This window comes from Podarcis erhardii, assembly GCF_964252035.2.
Source record: "Podarcis erhardii genome assembly, chromosome: 4".
NCBI lineage: Eukaryota > Metazoa > Chordata > Lepidosauria > Squamata > Lacertidae > Podarcis > Podarcis erhardii.
In genome coordinates, this window is record NC_138508.1 from 1,050,263 (window position 1) to 1,069,148 (window position 18,886).

Here is an 18,886-nt window from a genome sequence, read left to right on the forward strand (position 1 = left end):
TATGCAAGTTCTTTGTGATCTTCATTGTCTTCTGTCTGGGACCATCAGGGTTGGCATAGCAACTGGGCAGGGCTCCTGTGGATGTGCTGGGATGGTGAAGGGATTATGCTGCCCTGTATCAAACCTTCCCCATTTTGTAGTCCTTCCTTCATGGAGTAAAATAAAAGTGGAACAGTGCAAATCAGATGTATGGTTGATTTTCTATGAATTTATAACAGAAGCGTAGCGTATGGAATGTGTGAGTGTGAATGTGTGTGAAGTTTGTACAAACTGAATGATTGGGGGGGGGGGGTTTCTGCTACACTATTTTTCCCTTAAACTTTTTGATTTTTATTATTTAATTTATTTCTGTAAGATCACATTTCTTGTCGATTACTTCTCCTTTCAGGGATTTCCACGGTATTCCATTTGTTCTGTGTAATTAGGTGGGCAGAGATGCAACGCAGGAATCACAGCTCCAGAATCCCTGATGGACAGCTGTCCAGCCTCGGCTCTGAAGCCCGAAGCGAATCCCAGAATTGTAGAGCTGGAAGGGACCCCCGAGGCTCATCTAGACTGCAAGGCGGGAATCCCACCCCCCACACCAGCTCCCAGGCTGCCCCAGAGGCCATGTGCATCGTAGGCCGGGGGACTCAGCCTGGCAGCAGTAACTGTGGGGTGGGCAGCCTCCTCACTGGCTCAGGTGGGGTGGGGGGGTGGCTAAGGCTCGGCCCCCTCCCTCTCCGCCTCCTCCTCGGCCCCCCACTCCCGCATCTGCCACTCCAGCCGCTCCAGGCGCAGAGCCACCTTAAAGGCGCTGGATTCGAGTCCCGCCAGGATTCTGGCCAGCTTGGTCTGCAGGGCGTCCAGGCCCTCTTCCAGGGCGGCCGTCCGGCGCTCCTCCTCCTGCAGCTGGGCGATCTCGGCCGCCTCGGCGTTGACGTCCAGCTTGTCCATCTTGAGCAGGATCTCCCTGCCCTTGGCCTCCAGCATGGTCTTGGCGCTGGGGAACTCGGCCAGCACCTCCGTCAGGTCCTCCTTCGACAGGCAGAAGAGGTCCGAGAAGCCGATGCTCTTGATGTTGGCCGTGCGGCGGTTCCCGGACTTGTTCCCTGGGTGGGGGGAGAAGGGGTGCAATGGGGTCAGCGGGGGCACCGAGAACATAAGCAGAACATGCAGGATCAGGCCCCTGGGGTGGGAGGAAGAGGCCAAGAGGTAGAGAGGAGTCCGGCTAGTGAAGAAGCCAGGGGGGTCTCCCCCTCCTGATGAGACAAGCTCCCCTCCCCCCTCAGTCTCCAGAAGAGGCATGGAAATGGCGGAGGAGATGTTGGGGACACACAGATACCGTCTGGAATTCCTTGGGAGAAACCTTGGAGAGGAGGGGGCTGAGGCAGCGGCGGGGGGGTGGGGCCTTCCGTCACGGGGGCAAGACCCACCGGAGACAAGATGTTTATGTGTTGCTAGACTGGTGACTGGGAGCGGCCGCCGAGACCATATAACACTGGTCTTGAAAGACCTACACTGGCTCCCAGTACATTTCCGAGCACAATTCAAAGTGTATTAAGAGGATGCTGGCGAGGCTGAACCTTTCTGTAAAAAAAAAAGGATTTCATTCTTCCCAAAAGGAAACCTTCCTCTGCGGGTGAATATGAAGAGGATGCCAGTGAGATTGAACCTTTCTGTAAAATAAAGTATTACTGAGACCATATAACACCAGTCCTGAGAGACCTGCACTGCCTCCCAGTACGTTTCCGAGCACAATTCAAAGTGTTGGTGCTGACCTTTAAAGCCCTAAATGGCCTCGGCCCACTATACCTGAAGGAGCATCTCCACCCCCATCGTTCTGCCCGGACGCTGAGGTCCAGCTCCGAGGGCCTTCTGGCAGTTCCCTCGCTGCGAGAAGCAAAGCTACAGGGAACCAGGCAGAGGGCCTTCTCAGTAGTGGCGCCCGTCCTGTGGAACGCCCTCCCACCAGATGTCAAGGCAAGAAGCAACTATCTGACTTTCAGAAGACATGTGAAGGCAGTCCTGCTTAGGGAAGTTTTTAACGTTTGATGTTTTATCATATGAGCCAGGGGATAAATAATAAAATTATTATTATTATTACTATTGTGGGGTCTCAGGAAAAGCCACAGAGGCCTGTTCTTGTCCTGTTTTTTGGTTAGCCTAACTGATTTTGCTTCTGTAAACAACTGCCTCCTTTAGAATTTAGGAGGGTGAGCCACACTCATGCGAAGACCAGATAACGTTGCTAGGCGATTTCAGGAAAACCTCCCTCTGCCAGGCAACTCTCCCCGTCAAGGTCTCCAGGCAGGGTGTCCTGTTTCCATCAGTGCAAGGAACCTCGAGGTGGGGGAGGGAGGGGGGAGGCCTATAAAAAGCATGAACAAAGGCTATTTGGCGCGGCTTCACCATCACGCTGGTGAGTGTGGCTTGTCCGCTCTGTTTTACTCAGCTGAATAAATGAGTGATTGTGGGAATCCCCTCTGTCTGTGGCAGCATCCCCAAACTCAGCCCTCCAGATGTTTTGGGACTACAACTCCCATCATCCCTGACCACTGGTCCTGTTAGCTAGGGATAATGGGAGTTGTAGTCCCAAAACATCTGGAAGGCCGAGTTTGGGGGTGCCTGGTCTGTGGCATTTATTGGCTTTTCAGTGACCAAGGCAGATGAGTGGGGTATAAATAAAATAACCACTGTGCTCACTGGGCCTGACACTCCTGTGTCGGTCCTGTTTTTGCTGACAAGGAGTTAACTCCAACTTGCACGGTGTGATTTACTGCTGGCTGGCTCCTGGCACAAAAGAGGCGGTGAGAGCTGCTGATTTGGGTGGCTTGCAAAGAGGATTAGGCCAATGCACAGAGGAGGAAGAGGAAGAGGAAGAGGAAGAGGAAGAGGAGAGGGCTATCAAAGGCTACTAGCCAGAATGACCCTATTCTGCCGTCCCAGTGGGAGGCAGCTGTGCAGGAAACCTCGGGAAAGGGGTCCTGCTCTGGTTCCTTGAGTCCTGCTTGCTGATTTTCGGCCACTGCAAGAAGAGGATGCTGGCCCAGGTGGGTCCCCTGCCTCACTCAGGAGGCTCTTCTTAGGTTCTTGCAAAGGTGGCGTGTGGTTGAGAGGAGCCCCCTGTCAGTTTGCATTTCTTAGTACGGGAAGTATGGATTGGATGTGTAGAGACCTTTCCTGTCCTGATGACTGTATTTTTTGCCCTATAGGACGCACCAGCCCATAGGACGCACCTAGATGGGGGGGGGAATAAAAGGGAAAAAATTATCCCCCCCCCAGGCGCGGGCTTCCCCTGACCCCAGCCCCCAGAACGGGTCCCGTTCTGCGCGCAGCTTCGGCATCGCTCTGGGAGCTTGTGGGGCTGGTGGGATAGCTTCCTGAAGCCTGCATTCGCCCCATAGGACGCACACACATTCCCCCTTCATTTTTGGAGGGGGAAAAGTGCATCCTATAGGGTGAAAAATACGGTAGTTCAGGAGGGTTCTGGGAACTTTCTTTCTATGTAAAGAAAGAGGCAGAAGGAAGGTTCCTGATGTTTGGGTTATTCCTTCTGGGAAGCTGAGTACAGCTGGGTTAAAGTGCTCCTGTTATCCTTTTTGTCAAGATCGTGCTGACTATAATAGTCAGGCCAGGAGGAGCCTTTGTTCTGGCTGTGGTGTTCTGTTCTGTATGCTTAGCCTTAAGGTTTAGTCTTATTATAAGCAGTGCTTTTTTTCCTGGGGTGACGCAGGGGTATGCATACCCCTAAACAATTTAGTTACAGGTAGGTAGCCATGTTGGTCTGCCGTAGTCGAAACAAAATAAAAAAAATCCTCCTACCAGTAACAAACTTAGTTGGTCCCTAAGGTGCTACTGGAAGGATTTTTTATTTATTTTTTTCCTAAACATTTTGTGAATCTAAGTTTGGCCTCACTGAGGGGCAGGATTTCAATATGAGTAGGGAAAGGTGAGTACCCCTAAACATTTTTTTCATAGAAAAAAAAGCACTGATTATAAGTTATTGTTAAGTTTAAGTTAAGTCTGCTGCAACTGGATTCCTGATGGACAGGGCCAATCCTGAATGTTTCGGATTTGTTTACGGGTGGCGCTGTGGGTTAAACCACTGAGCCTCTTGGGCTTGCCGATCAGAAGGTCAGCAGTTTGAATCCCCATGACATGGTGAGCTCCCCTTGCTCGGTCCCTGCTCCTGCCCACCTAGCAGTTCGAAAGCAAGTACAAGTAGATAAATAGTACCGCTCTGGCGGGGAGGTAAACGGCATTTCCATGCGCTGCTCTAGTTCACCAGAAGTGACTTAGTCCTGCTGGCCACATGACCCAGAAGCTGTACGCCGGCTCCCTCGGACAGTAAAGCGAGATGAGCGCCGCAACCCCAGAGTCGTCTGCGACTGGACCTAATGGTCAGGGGTCCCTTTACCTTTACCCTTTAGGTAGCTGTGCTGGTCTGCCATAGTCGAAACAAAATAAAAAAACTCCTTCCAGTAGCACCTTAGAGACCAACTTATTGGTATGAGCTTTCATATGTATGCACACTTCTTCAAATGCGGATTTTGAATTTCTGACCATTGTGGTCATTTGCCTTAAGTGGCAGTAAAGCTCTGCTGGATGAAATTGCCTCTGGTCTATTTTGGGGGGGACTCTGCAATGTGCTTCAGTTTTTCCTCCACACACGACACCCCCGCCTCCTCCCTCTTCCCCCCCCCCAGCTCACCTTTGATGTTGATGATGCTGATCTCCCCAAAGTAGAGCCCCTCTCCCAGCACGGCGTACTGGGTGACCCCGTCGTCGGCCACCACGGCCAGCTTCCCCTCCCGGATGAAGTACATCTCCCGGCCCACGTCGCCCTTCTTGCAGACGTACTCCCCGGGGCTGTAGACCTGGGGCTTGAGCTTGAGGACCAGCTCCTCCAGGAGGCTCTGCTCGCAGCTCTGGAAGATCTGCACCTTGCGGAGGGTGGGCAGGTGGACGCTGACGGCCACCTCGGCCCGCAGGCGCTCGGGGAGGTGCCGCAGGATCTGCAGCTCGTTGGTCATCTTCTTCTCCATCTGCAGGTGCTGGTACCACTCCACCACGCGGTTCTGGAGGCGCCGGTTGGGGCAGTGGGTGCGCAGGTAGCCCTTGACCAGGTCCGAGTTGGGGACGAAGGCGTCGTCCGCCTGGTTCATGTTGGAGATGACCGAGGTCATGCTCCCCATGATGGTGGCGAAGCCCATGACGGCCAGCAGGAAGTCGGCCGCCATGAAGAGGAACTCCTCCTCGCGGTGGGGCATGGGCGTGTCGCCCACCGTGGTGAGGATGAGCGTGGAGAAGTAGAAGCTGTAGAGGTACTGGCGGAGCAGGCGCTCGAAGCCGGGGATGCTGACGTTGGGGTAGACCCACTCATCCGCCCCGTAGCCCACGTAGCCCGAGAGGGCGAAGTAGACGCAGGCGTTCCAGTGGATGGTGACGAAGACGTAGAGCATCAGCTTGGAGATGCGGAAGGAGTTGGGGTGCGCCGTGCGCGTCTCGATGCGGTCAAAGGCCTCGAAGAGGCGGGGGCTGCGCAGGAAGCGGTTGGCCCGCACGGCGGGGGTGGCCAGGCCCAGGCGCAGGTAGAGGAGGTCGGTGGGCAGCACCGAGAGGAGGTCCAGCAGGAAGGTGGAGGAGCAGGTGTAGTGGCGCGAGATCTTGGAGCGGTCCTGAATGAGGATGCCTTGCTCCAGGAAGCCTGGGGTACGGAGGGGGGAAGGAGATGGGTCAGAGGAGACCCTCGGCCCCGGGCAGAGGACCTTAAGGTTCATGAATAACCATAGTTTAGAGGTCCCGGGCCCTAAGGAAGTCAGACTATCCTCCCTCAGGGCCAGGGCCTTCTCAGTGGTGGCTCCGACCTGGTGGAATGCTCTGTCCCAGGAGACCAGGGCCCTGCAGGATTTCATTTCCTTCCTCAGGGCCTGTAAGACAGAGCTATTCCGCCTGGCTTTCCATTTGAACTTCACCTGATCTTTTATTCCCCTTCCTCCCCTTTTTGTGAAGATTCCCCGCTCTGGGATCCCACAGCTAATTCTCCCCTGGTCTCCTCGCTGGCCCAAATAGGACTAACTTAGCCAGCTAGCCCTGGGGATCATCTCATGTTTATTGGATGGATTTCCCCCCTAAATTAATATTTGATTCTTGATTTTATTGTTATTTACGCTTTATACTGTATTTTATGCTGGTGTTTTTGTAGCATCAATTAAGTGTTTTAAATTTGTTGTTAGCCACCCTGAGCCTGGTTTCCTGAACTGGGAAGGGCGGGGTAAAAATAAAAATTTATTATTATTATTATCTCCACTCCTCTCCAACAAACGGAACAACCTAAGAAGGGCCTACTGGATTGAGCCACAGGGTCCCATCCGGTCCCCTCACCCTTCAAAGGTGGGGAATGTAGGTGTCAGAGAGACCCTCTTGATAGGAAAGCTGCCAGAATTGCTTCTCTCTCTGTCAGCACCAGGGCCTGGTCAGCTGGAACCTGCTCTTCGAAGGAAGAGGCCAACTATTTCAGCAGATCCAGTGCCGGATTTATGTATAAGCTAAACAAGCTATAGCTTAGGGCCCCACGCTCTTGGGCCCCCCCCCAAAAAATTAAGGGAAAAAAACCTGGATGTACATTTCCAAAATATAAGATAAAAAACAAATAAAACCTACATACAGCAACAGTGTTTTGTGTTGTGTAGGCTGCTATGATGTAAGTCATGGCCCCCGCCTGCTAGCCTGCCCCCTAAAATACCCCTGGTTTGCTCCTTTCTATATCTAGGGTGCCGACATTCTGCATGGACTGGTTGCAGGGCAACATGTGCAAATGGCCTGAGATACCTATCAGGTCCATCAATTACCATCTAGCATATATTCAACACAAAAACAGCGACTATTTGTTGTTGACAGAGGACAGCTGGACATATAAAGGGCCTCATTACCTTCAGTAGCTGAGGGCCACATCAAACCTAAATCCAGCCCTGAAAAGATCTTATGTTTCCTAGTGTTTTTGTTCCCACATTATATATTTCTCTGTTTATAATTTCCAATTATTATCATGGAAGAAGGGCGGGAAGTCAGCTTTTAAATATGTACAGTCGTACCTTGGAAGTCAGACAGATTCCAATCCAGATGTCCGTTAGACTTCCAAAACATTCAGAAACCAAAGCACGGATTCTGATTGGCTGCAGGAAGCTCCAATCAGAAGCCCCCGTCAGAGGTTTGCTCTCTTCCCTTCTGGATGTTTCCAGTGACTGGGATCCAGAAGCATTGCTGCCCCTGACTGTGGAGGCAGAACAAAGATATCCTGGCCAGGAGCCCTTGATATCTTTCTCCTTCTCCAGGAATTGGTCCAATCTTTTCTAAAGCCATCTAGGCTGGTGGACATCCCTGCGTACTGTGGGAGGGAGTTCCACGGTCTAACGATGAAGGGGCCACCTTGGAATACTGGGAGAGCCAGGCTAAAAGTCATTTTTATAGAGCCAGGCTGAAGCCATTTTATAAGCTGAAAGCCATCTTAGAGAGCAAACTAAAAGCTAAAAGACTAGTTTTCTCTTTCTCCTGTTTGCAGAAGCAATGCAAAAGCAATTGTGGTTAGGGGATTTTGCAAATGCAACAAGTTGCAAGATTGTGGTTAGGGCAGTTTGCATCAAAGAGGTGATTTCTAAGAAACGAGTCCCTGACGCTGCCCCAGATTCCGATAAACACAGGATGTGTGCCAACCACAAGACTGCAGATGCAAGAGCTATTTAGAAGCTGTTAAACCACAGACTCGCCTCGGTACATATTCCCAGAAACAGGTGGTCAGAAGGGTGTTTACTGGAATCCATGAGGTGTCAAATAGTTTCTCTTTCAATAATAAGCCAGCAGCACCATCTAGTGGATAAGGCAGCTTGGAACCGAAAGGCCACCACCAATTTTTTCATTGGTAGAGCTTTTAATGAATATGCATCAAAGACCATAGGAAATTGTCAATCATTGGCTAAAGGGATTGCTAAGGGGCTGAACTGTTGCTTTGCCTGAGGATATAAAAATTGTCTGTGCCTGGTGTTCGGGGGCATTCTCTCATTTCTTCCTGAATGCACCCATTTGCTTTTTGTACAAAAACCAAATTGAATATAAAAAACTTTTCTTTAAAAATATTGCTGCCTGTCTTTTCATTTCTGGTCTGCATTTTGAAGTCCCTTACAACGACGCGTTACGGGACGAAAGACTTTCTTCTCTCTGTCCTGAATCTCTCAACGTTCAGCTTCATTGGATGAAGGGGGAGAAGCATTCGCCAGGTGGGGTGCAGGGGGGGAGTAAGGGGAGGGGCGAGGAGTGAGGCCCCGAGGCTGAAAGGCCACTGACCCGTGTAGAAGTGGACCCCGATGTCCAGCAGGTACAGCAGGTCGCAGAGGTAGTCCAGGGCCAGCCAGAGGAAGAGGTATTTGCGCTGCAGCTCAGGGAAGCAGGACCTGCGCAGGAGGGAAGGAGAGAGAGACAGGTGGCAGCATCCGAACCCACAACCTGCCCACTGCAGCAGCAGCTGCCCCCAAAGCCAGGCAGGCCCCTCCAAGCTCTCTCCTTGTTCCTTGCTCCACCCCCCCCCACGCAGACCCCCACTCAGCTCTCCCCTTCCCCCCAGGAATATCCCCAAAATGTTAATGGGGGGCAGTTTGCTCTGAAACTCCCTCACTTCCTAAAAGGACCCCCCTCCAGAACTGCATTCTTGTTTTGCCAGGACCCGAACCCCTGGATTCAAAAGAAAAGGAAGGAAATTGCAAAGAAACTTTAGGAGGAACTTCCGGGCATCAAGAGCCCTTTGACAGCGGCACAGAAGACCTTCAAAGATGGTGAGCTCTCCTTCAATTGAGGTTTGATGGTCACCTGTCAATAATTCTTTAGCTGGGATTCCTGAATCAGGGGGCTTGGAGTACAGAAGGTGTAGTGGTTGGAAAGTTTTTAATGGGAGTTTTTAATGTCTGGCACTTTATTATTTTTGATATTTTTCTGAGTGGCTGGGGAAACCCAGGCAGATGGACATGGTATAAAATTATTATTTTTATTATCCGATGACCCTCAGGGGTCCCTTCCAGCCCTACATTTCTCTGTTTCCATGACTTCACCCAAATTTCTTTTCGCTGAATATTTGCCCCCCACCCTGGCTGGAATGTTGGAGTCTGCTTCCCAGGCATCTTGTTTGAAGGAGGGAAGGAAGGAAGGAAGGAAGGAAGGAAGGAAGGAAGGAAGGAGGGAAGGAAGGAGGGAGGGAAGAAGGAAGGAAGGAAGGAAGGAGGAAGGAAGGAGGGAGGGAGGGAGGGAGGGAGGGAGGGAGGGAGGGAGGGAGGAAGGAAGGAAGGAAGGAAGGAAGGAGGGAGGGAGGGAGGGAGGAAGAGGGAAGGAAGGAAGGAAGGGAGGGAGGGAGGGAGGGAGGGAGGGAGGAAGGAAGGAAGGAAGGAAGGAAGGAAGGAAGGAAGGAAGGAAGGAATCCAAAAGGGGTCTCTGTCGCTTTCCTTCTCTCCTCCCTCCTTGGGCAACAGTTGTGCTTCTGCTGATGCTCCCGGCCGGAGAGCCTTGGGCCCAGTGCTGGGACCCCTCCGTGGCTTCCCTGAGCCCCCGGTCCCCTCCCCACAGGCGGATCCAGCCCAGCCCACCTCCACCCACCTGCAGATGAGGATGATCCAGTTGTACATGATGGGGAACACCATGGTGACCAGCCACCAGTAATAATAGTCCCCCGATGGGTCCAGGATCCGTTTCTTCTCCTGGCTGAGAGCAGAGCAGAGGAGTGAGGAGGACATTGGTAAAGGCCTTCTGGGAAATGATATATAATGAACTAAAGAAAATGTTTAAAAATGCATTTGTTAAAAAACACAGAAGCCTTTCTCTTAGGTATGATACGGAAGGGGGGGCATGTCTTCTTCACCTTCTTCTTCGCTACAATATATTAATTTATTTCCAATTGTCAATGTCAAAAGGGACTAAAATCTATAAAATTCATAGAAAATCAATGTGCCAATTTGCTCAATTTCTCTATTTTTTAAAAAAATAATTTTTATTAAAGTTTTCCAATTTAAAACAAATTAAATCCAATTTATAATCTTTTTCCAATAACCAGGACTTCCCCTCCCCTCCCCCTCTTGTCTTCCAATTTAACAAATCAATTCAACAAATTCTTATCCCCAAATTACACTTATCGTCAATAACCCAATTTTTCGAAAATTCCCATCCCCTAAGATCGACCTAATTCCCTTCCACGAGTTCCCCCCCTTCAAAAATAATGCAGATAAAAATAAACAAGATAAAAAATAGTTTTGCACCCTTTGGAGTCCAGATTTCCCTCCCCCCTTTCCCGGTTGCGTTCCCAATATCCCTCGACATCTAATATCTTCCTGGGGTTCCCACATCTCACTAAACCCAGACCTCTCTAGTCCTTTACCAGTCATTTTTAAATTCGAGTGTCCAATCATAGAAGGAGTCTATCTCAAAAAGGGGCCCATTTCTTCTATCCAGATTTTTATATCCAGGAGCAAAAACTCCAATTTTATTTCTGTAAGCTTGTCAAATCTGAATGTCCCAAATGTTCCCACTTCCAGTTCTGTCCAGATCTTGTTATTTCATTATTCTTATTAATCACACTCCTCCTTTTTATTTTTTGGGAGCCAGTGTGGTGTAGTGGTTAAGAGCGGTAGTCTCGTAATCTGGGGAACCGGGTTCGCGTCTCCGCTCCTCCACCTGCAGCTGCTGGGTGACCTTGGGCCAGTCACACTTCTCTGAAGTCTCTCAGCCTCACTCACCTCAGAGAGTGATTGTTGTGGGGGAGGAAGGGAAAGGAGAATGTTAGCCGCTTTGAGACTCCTTAAAGGGAGTGAAAGGCGGGATATCAAATCCAAACTCTTCTTCTTCTTCTTCTTTACTTTTTCCCTGCTCTTCTGCCGAAATGTTCTATTTCCAAAAGTTTCTAGTTTCTCTGCAGAGGCTTGTTATTCAGGAGCAAAACATTGCGTCATGTCCCTTTCATTTACATCCATTGTTTTCTGTAGTGTGTAGACCTCTGTAGACAAAATAATGTTCCATTTCTGCAGTTTCCCAGGAGATAAAAAGTTCTGTTCAACTGTTCAAATTTCCAGTCAAAAACACTTGCAATATCCCTCAGCTCCTCTAGATGGATTTCAATAACTGAGTTCCCTTCCAGATCACATCCACCAATCCAAGTAGCTTGTTGATCCTTATTTGAAACATTTTATATCCAATTTATAACCAATGTAACCGGCAAAGTCCTCATAACAAAGTCTCTGTTTTGTTCTTCCGTTTTGACAGCTCTTTGACAGCTGTCAAAACCTCCGTTTCTCTTCCCCAGGCATTTTCACCGGTCGCTCCCGGGGTTCCGGGGGGGGGGGTTGCTTTTTAGTTCAAATTCCACTTTTCTCCTCCAGCTCAATCTTATATTTTTCCCTCGCGAAGTCACTAATTCATCAAGATAAGGTCACTCTCGATCTTAGTTGTTAAGTCCTTTGTTTTGGCTCTTCTACAGTTGGGGGGGGATGACTTCCTTTTTATACCCCCCCCCCCCGCTCGCTCCAGATTTTAAAAATTTATCCCTCTTTTTAATCCATATTCCAATTACTCACGGGTTGTTCTTTTGGATCCAAATTTTCAATGGAAGAAGCCAGCGCTCTCCACCGAATGGCATGCGGCTTCGCTCGGCAGGGGAAGCGGCGGACTCAAAGCACCCCCCCCCCAGGCGCCCGCTCTCCAGCCTTTAAAAAGGCTCTTTTGCGGGCCGGGGGGGGCTCAAAGGTGCCAGCCGAGTCACCATGTCCATGGGGCTCCGTGCCCATGGTTTTTGCGGGTCCCCGCGTCGCCGGCGCGGTAGAACCCAGCCCCTGCCGAGCCGGCTCCCTCCGGAGCACGGAGGGAGCCCGCCATTCGGCGATGGCGCCAACCCGGAAGTCAATTTGCTCAATTTCTCTAGGACTCCATGACACCTCCCCTGTCCTCCATAATCCCTCAAGCAAGGTGTCAAGACCCTAATCCTGTCAAATCACTCTGCCAAGCCTTTCCTCCAGGAAATGCCAGTACATGGACCATTGTCTTCTCATCAGGATGTGCTTATCTGCGCATATCTCCAGCTCTGCATATTCCCTCCTCCCTCCTCCATATGTGAATCCTGTGTAACCCAACCTCTTCTTAATATATTCATGATGTAATCTGTGTAACCCAACCTCTCTTTAATGTATTCATGATGTAACTGGGATGTATTTTGCACTGTATTCTGGGACATGGAGGGAAGTTTCAAAAGTTTATGTCACCCCTTTCTAGCTGTTCAATCTCGCCTTGAACCTGTTGCGCAATAAATGTGGATCTTCTGCAGCTTGCTCCTGTCTCCGGCTGAGCTCATTTTCCTCCGCAGGAACCCGCGGACTTAGTCCGACGAGCTGGGTGGCAGGGCAGCCTCGCACCCAGATTTTTACCGTAACAGGTATAATAGGTGAGTGGCTACCAGGAGAAGATAAAAGAATTTTTATTTACGCAGCGATGGAAGTGAGAATGCTACTAGCCCAGAGATGGAAGGAAGGAGAAGTAGCAACAAAAGAAGAATGGCCGACGCATCTGATGGAGTATGCGGAGATGGTGAGACTGACGGGGAAGATCCGAAACCAGGAAGAACAAGTACCGTATTTTCGCTCCATAAGACGCACTTTTTTCTTCCTAAAAAGTAAGGGGAAATGTCTGTGTGTCTTATGGAGCAAATGCGTGGTCCCTGGAGCTGAGTTGCCCAGGGGAGAAAAGCAGATCATGCTTTTTTTTTGAAAGAGGGAAGTGGGTGTTGAAACAAAGCCGCTGATTGGCAAGCGATCGGGAGCAAGATAAGGGACGCTAGAGATAAAGGAGGCTGCCTGGGAGGGGGGAGGTAAAGACAGCAAACTTGCAAAGGGGGGAAACAGGAAGGCTAAAGCAATAAGGAGAGAAATTAGAAGAAAAGGAGGAGCAAAAAACTGCTCCAGCTGAGGAAAAGAAATTAAGGCAAACAAGAGGGAAGGGAGTGTTGACAGGAAGCAGCTGATTGGTGGGATCAGAAGAGAGATAACGGACACTAGCGGAGGCTGTCTGGGAGTGGGGAGGTAAAAGCCCATGGATCCTCAGGATTTTTGCAGTGGGTCACCCCAAATTCACCATCAGATCACATAGCATGTCCATGGCCACAGCCTGCACCAAAAAAATCACGCATCCACTGTTTCTTGGGGCTGCAATGGTGCAAAAACAAGGTTACAAAGCATGGATCCACATGGATCCTCAGGATTTTTGCATTGGGCTACCCCAAACTCCCCGTCAAATCACATGTCTGTGGCCACAGCATGAACCACAAAAGTGATACATCCACTGTTTCGTTCAGAATACTTTCCCCCCTTGTTTTCCTCCTCTAAAAACTAGGTGCGTCTTATGGGGCAAAAAATACAGTATTTTCTAAAGACCAGAGCAAATTTGTAACTTATTTAAAAGACCACTGTAAACAGTTAAAATCACTGGCAGGGATGTAATGGCACTTGCAATGTGGAATTATCTCTGACAATTAGGGATACACAACAGGTGGATAATGGTAAAAGATGAGGCAAACTAAACGTAAACATAGAATCTACGGAGGGAGAGAAGGAGGCCTGAAGGTTCCAAAGAACCTTGTACTTTAATGTTTGAAAAGCTGCAGGATTGAAGGAAGCCTCTCCCTCTTCGCCATCCCCTAAGAACCTCCTAAGAAGAGCCTGCCGGATCGGGCCATGGGGCGCCCCTCAACTCCGGCATCCTCTTCTCACGGGGGCCAGCCAGAGAAGGATCCGAGTTCCAGAGCCCTCTCTGCTCCTGCATATTCCAGCATGGCTGCCTCTGGGGGTGGAGGGCAGAGAACGGCCGCTGGGGCCTGGAGCCCTTGGAAGGAGCCCTCTCCAGCTTTGCAGGATTTGTCCAGTCCTTCCGAATCAGGGGCTATCCCTGTGGCAGGGAGTTCCCTAGGTTTGGGCCTGCAACACAGCTGTGTCTGGGATAATAATAATAATAATTTATTATTTATACCCCGCCCATCTGGCTGAGTTTCCCCAGCCACTCTGGGCGGCTCCCAATCAGTATTAAAAACAATACAGCATTACATATTAAAAACATCCCTGAACAGGGCTGCCTTAAGATGTCTTCTGAACGTCAGGTAATTCTTTATCTCTTTGACATCTGATGGGAGGGCGTTCCACAGGGCGGGCGCCACTACCGAGAAGGCCCTCTGTCTGGTTCCCTGTAGCCTCACTTCTCGCAATGAGGGAACCGCCAGAAGGCCCTTGGCGCTGGATCTCAGTGTCCTGGCTGAACGATGGGGGTGGAGACGCTCCTTCAGGTATACAGGACCGAGGCCGTTTAGGGCTTTAAAGGTCAGCACCAACACTTTGAATCGTGCTCGGAAACGTACTGGGAGCCAATGCAGATCTCTCAGAACCGGTGTTATGTGGTCCCGGCGGCCACTCCCAGTCACCAGTCTAGCTGCCGCATTCTGGATTAATTGCAGTTTCCGGGTCACCTTCAAAGGTAGCCCCACGTAGAGCGCATTGCAGTAGTCCAAGCGTGAGATAACTAGAGCATGCACCACTCTGGCGAGACAGTCCGCGGGGAGGTAGGGTCTTAGCCTGCGTACCAGGTGGAGCTGGTAGACAGCTGCCCTGGACACAGAGTTAATCTGCGCCTCCATGGACAGCTGTGAGTCCAAAATGATTCCCAGGCTGCGCACCTGGTCCTTCAGGGGCACAGTTACCCCATTCAGGACCAGGGAATCCTCCACACCTGCCTGCCTCCTGTCCCCCCAAAACAGTACTTCTGTCTTGTCAGGATTCAACCTCAATCTGTTAGCCGCCATCCAACCTCCAACCGCCTCCAGGCACTCACACAGGACCTTCACCGCCTTCACTGGTTCTGATTTAAAGGAGAGGTAGAGCTGGGTATCATCCGCATACTGATGAACACCCAGCCCAAACCCCCTGATGATCTCTCCCAGCGGCTTCATATAGATATTAAAAAGCATGGGGGAGAGGACAGAACCCTGAGGCACCCCACAAGTGAGAGCCCAGGGGTCTGAACACTCACCCCCCCACCACCTTCTGGACACGGCCCAGGAGGAAGGAGCGGAACCACTGTATAACAGTGCCCCCAGCTCCCAGCCCCTCAAGACGGTCCAGAAGGATGTCATGGTCGATGGTATCAAAGGCCGCTGAGAGATCCAGCAGAACTAGGAAACAGCTCTCACCTTTGTCCCTAGCCCACCGGAGATCATCAACCAGTGTGACCAAGGCAGTTTCAGTCCCGTGATGAGGCCTGAATCCCGATTGGAAGGGATCCAAATGGTCCGTTTCCTCCAGGCGTGCTTGGAGTTGTTCAGCAACCACCCGCTCAATCACCTTGCCCAAGAATGGCAGATTTGAGACTGGGCGATAGTTGGCCAAATTGGCCGGGTCTGAAGATGTTTTTTTAAGAAGCGGTTTAATGACCGCCTCTTTCAGCGGGTCTGGGAAGGCTCCCTCACAGAGGGAAGCATTCACCACCCCGCAGATCCCATCGCCCAGCCCTTCCCGGCTCGCTTTTATCAGCCAGGATGGGCAAGGATCAAAGAGACAGGTGGTCGGTTTCACTCGTCCAAGCAGCCTGTCCACATCCTCGGAGGTAACAGATTGGAATTGATCCCATGTAACAGGACCAGACAGAACTCTAGCACTCTCCCGCCCTGGCCCTGCTCCCACGGTGGAGTCTACCTCCTTCTGAATCTGAGCGATTTTATCTGCAAAAAACTTTGCAAAAGCATTGCAGGAGATCTTGGGGTCCCTACCAGGCCCCGGTGGTACAGGTGGTTCTGATAGATTGCGAACCACCTGAAAAAGTCTCCTGCTGCTGTTTTCTGCAGATGCAATGGAGGCGGTGAAGAGTGTGGGTGATGGGAGAAGGCACCAGGTGGGCAAGGCCTGGTGTGCCCAGGTGTGCCCAAGACTGGAGGGGGGGCACAGGGAGAGGGGCTGCAGATCACACAGAGAGCAGTTGGGGCCTCTGCCCAGTGGCGGTTCAGGGCATCCCCATTGAAGACGGATGTGGACAAGCTGGAACAGGGGCAGAGGAGGGAGACCAAGATGATCCAGGGTCTGGAAACCAAGCCTTCTTTGTGAGGAACGGTTGAGGGAGTTGGGTTTGTTTCGCCTGGAAAAATAGAAGATAGGAGATGTGGGAGCCATCTTCAAATCTCTCCAGGGCTGCCACCTGGGAGAGCGAACAAGTTTGTTTTCTGCGGGTCCAGATAGCAGGACCAATGATCCCTCAGAAGGTGGTGGACCTTCACCAGAGGTTTTTAAGATGGGTGGCCATCTAGGGTGAATATGGGTGGCCAGTAGACCTGAAGGAGCGTCTCCACCCCCATCGTTCTGCCTGGACACTGAGGTCCAGCTCCGAGGGCCTTCTGGCAGTTCCCTCACTGCGAGAAGCAAAGCTACAGGGAACCAGGCAGAGGGCCTTCTCGGTGGTGGTACCCGCCCTGTGGAACGCCCTCCCATCAGATGTCAAGGAAATAAACAACTACCTGACATTTACAAGACATCTGAAGGCAGCCCTGTTCAGGGAAGTTTTTAATGCTTGACATTTTAATGTATTTTTCATCTTTGTTGGGAGCCGCCCAGAGTGGCTGGGGAAACTCAGCCAGATGGGCGGAGTACAAATAATAAATTATTATTATTATAGAGCATGACCTGATTAACTCAAAAGCGAAAACTCTTTCTAAAATGTACTGACTCCTCCTTGATTGGGAAGTCGAGGAGGAGGAGGAGGAGAAATCTGTTATGCTAAAATGGGCACAGGACTTTGGATATAATATCTTAATGTAAGATTGGGGAAACCTCTGGGAAATCAATATGAAATTCACTGCTTGTTACACACCGAGAGAAATTTTTTTTTGAAAATGCAGTGTTGTTGGTACTTGACTCCATTAAAATTACCCAAAATGTATCAAACAAGCGTTGGAGATGTGAAGAAGCACATGTGGTGGATATGCAAAAATAAAAAATAAAAAAAATTAAGGAGTTCTGAGATGAAATCTATATGGAACTTTTAAAAAATGTTTAAAAGATCTCGTTTATATAAAAAAAAACCCCCACAGGCTTTCCTTCTTGGAATATTAGGCTCTGACATACCAAAGAATGTAAGGGAATTATTTTTACATGCTAGAGTGGCCGCAGTAATTTTAACAGCCTCAAACTGGAAAGGCCAAAAAAAATCGGAGCAAAGACAAAAATTAATGGAAAACTCTTGGGGTCCCTGCCAGTTTTTTAGTCCTATTCTTCCCCGACTCCTCTCCCCACGCCACCCCTTTGCCCAACCTGTGCCCTGCAGAGTGCCTGCCATATCTGCTGCCATGGGGCCTGCCCCCCAATACTTGCCTTTACTCACCCCCCCCGCCCTGGGCTGGTCCCCACTCACCGCGGTTTGGGGGCTGCTCCAGGGGTGCTCTCCTCCGTCTTGATGAGCTTCGCCTCCCCCTCCCTGTCCTTGCCTCGGAAGACCCTGGTCAGCCTATTCATCTTGGCACAGGCTGGCAGCTGCAGGCTCCTGGTCCAAGCGAGGGCAAAGCCCCCTCTCTGCCCCACAGCAGAGCCTCTCTCTCCTTCTCCAGCTGGCGTTCTGCATCCAGGCGCACAGGTGCCTAGCAACGCAGCAGGGCTCCCCCCTCCCGTCTGCCCCCCCTGGGGCTCAGCCACACACCTGAGCTGGCAGGTGCAACCCTAAAGGGCCCAATCAGGGAGGGAGCGGCGCTGATGAGGACCCTGGGGAGAGCAGGGGGGCAGGCGGCTGCCAGGGCAGGGCGAGGCAAGCAGGCAGGGGGATGGGGACCAGACCAAGCTGTGCAGGCCTTGCCCCCCCCTCCAGCTCTACCTCTCCTTTAAATCAGAACCAGTGAAGGCGGTGAAGGTCCTGTGTGAGTGTCTGGAGGCGGTTGGAGGATGGATGGCGGGTAATGGATTGAGGTTGAATCCTGACAAGACAGAAGTACCGTATTTTTTGCTCTATAAGACTCACTTTTTCCCTCCTAAAAAGTAAGGGGCAATGTGTGTGCGTCTTGTGGAGCGAATGCAGGCTGCGCAGCTATCCCAGAAGCCAGAACAGCAAGAGGGATTGCTGCTTTCGCTGCGCAGCGATCCCTCTTGTTGTTCTGACTTCTGAAATTCAGAATATTTTTTTTCTTGTTTTCCTCCTCCAAAAACTAGGTGCGTCTTAAGGTCTGGTGCGTCTTATAGAGCGAAAAATACAGTACTCTTTTGGGGGACAGACGGCGGGCAGGTGTGGGGGACTCCCTGGTCCTGAATGGGGCAACTGTGCCCCCGAAGGACCAGGTGCGCAGCCTGGGAGTCATTTTGGCCCACAGCTGTCCATGGAGGCACAGGTCAATTCTGTGTCCAGGGCAGCTGTCTACCAGCTCCATCTGGCACGCAGGATGAGACCCTATCTGCCTGTGGACTGTCTCGCCAGAGTGGTGCATGCTCTGGTTATCTCCCACTTGAACTACTGCAATGCGCTCTCCGTGGGGCTACCCCTGAATGTGACACAGAAACTGCAACTAATCCAGAATGTGGCAGTTAGACTGGTGACTGGAAGCGGCCTCCAGGACCACATAACACCGGTCTTGAAAGACCTACATTGGCTCCTAGTACGTTTCCGAGCACAATTCAAAGTGTTGGTGCTGACCTTGAAAGCCCTAAATGGCCTTGGTCCAGTAGACCTGAAGGAGCGTCTCCACCCCATAGTTCAGCCTGGACACCAGGGTCCAGATCCGAGGGCCTTCTGGGGGTTCCCTCCCTGCGAGAAGTGAGGTTACAGGGAACCAGGCAGAGGGTCTTCTCGGAGGTGGTGCCCACCCTGTGACATCCCA

General features: G+C 51.0%; 1 protein-coding gene across 1 annotated transcript; it reads right to left on the minus strand.

Moving 5' to 3' along the window:
- Positions 1-493: 493 nt before the first annotated feature.
- CNGA4 (cyclic nucleotide gated channel subunit alpha 4) lies at positions 494-17,588 on the minus strand. Its single transcript, XM_081860476.1, has 5 exons — positions 17,440-17,588; positions 9,619-9,723; positions 8,323-8,429; positions 4,694-5,689; positions 494-1,091 (listed from the first exon to the last, which is right to left on the minus strand). Exons 1-5 carry the CDS (start codon positions 17,538-17,540, stop codon positions 700-702), a joined length of 1,701 nt encoding a protein of 566 aa, XP_081716602.1. The 5' UTR covers positions 17,541-17,588; the 3' UTR covers positions 494-699.
- Between the last annotated feature and the right edge of the window lie 1,298 nt (positions 17,589-18,886).

Coding starts and splice junctions, on each gene's coding strand:
- CNGA4 (XM_081860476.1), bottom strand. CDS start 17,540: ATGAATAGGCTGACCAGGGTCTTCCGAGGCAAGGACAGGGAGGGGGAG. Junction 8,430..9,618: donor TGGATCATCCTCATCTGCAG/GTGGGTGGAGGT, acceptor CCTCCTGCGCAG/GTCCTGCTTCCCTGAGCTGC. Junction 5,690..8,322: donor CGGGGTCCACTTCTACACGG/GTCAGTGGCCTT, acceptor TCCGTACCCCAG/GCTTCCTGGAGCAAGGCATC.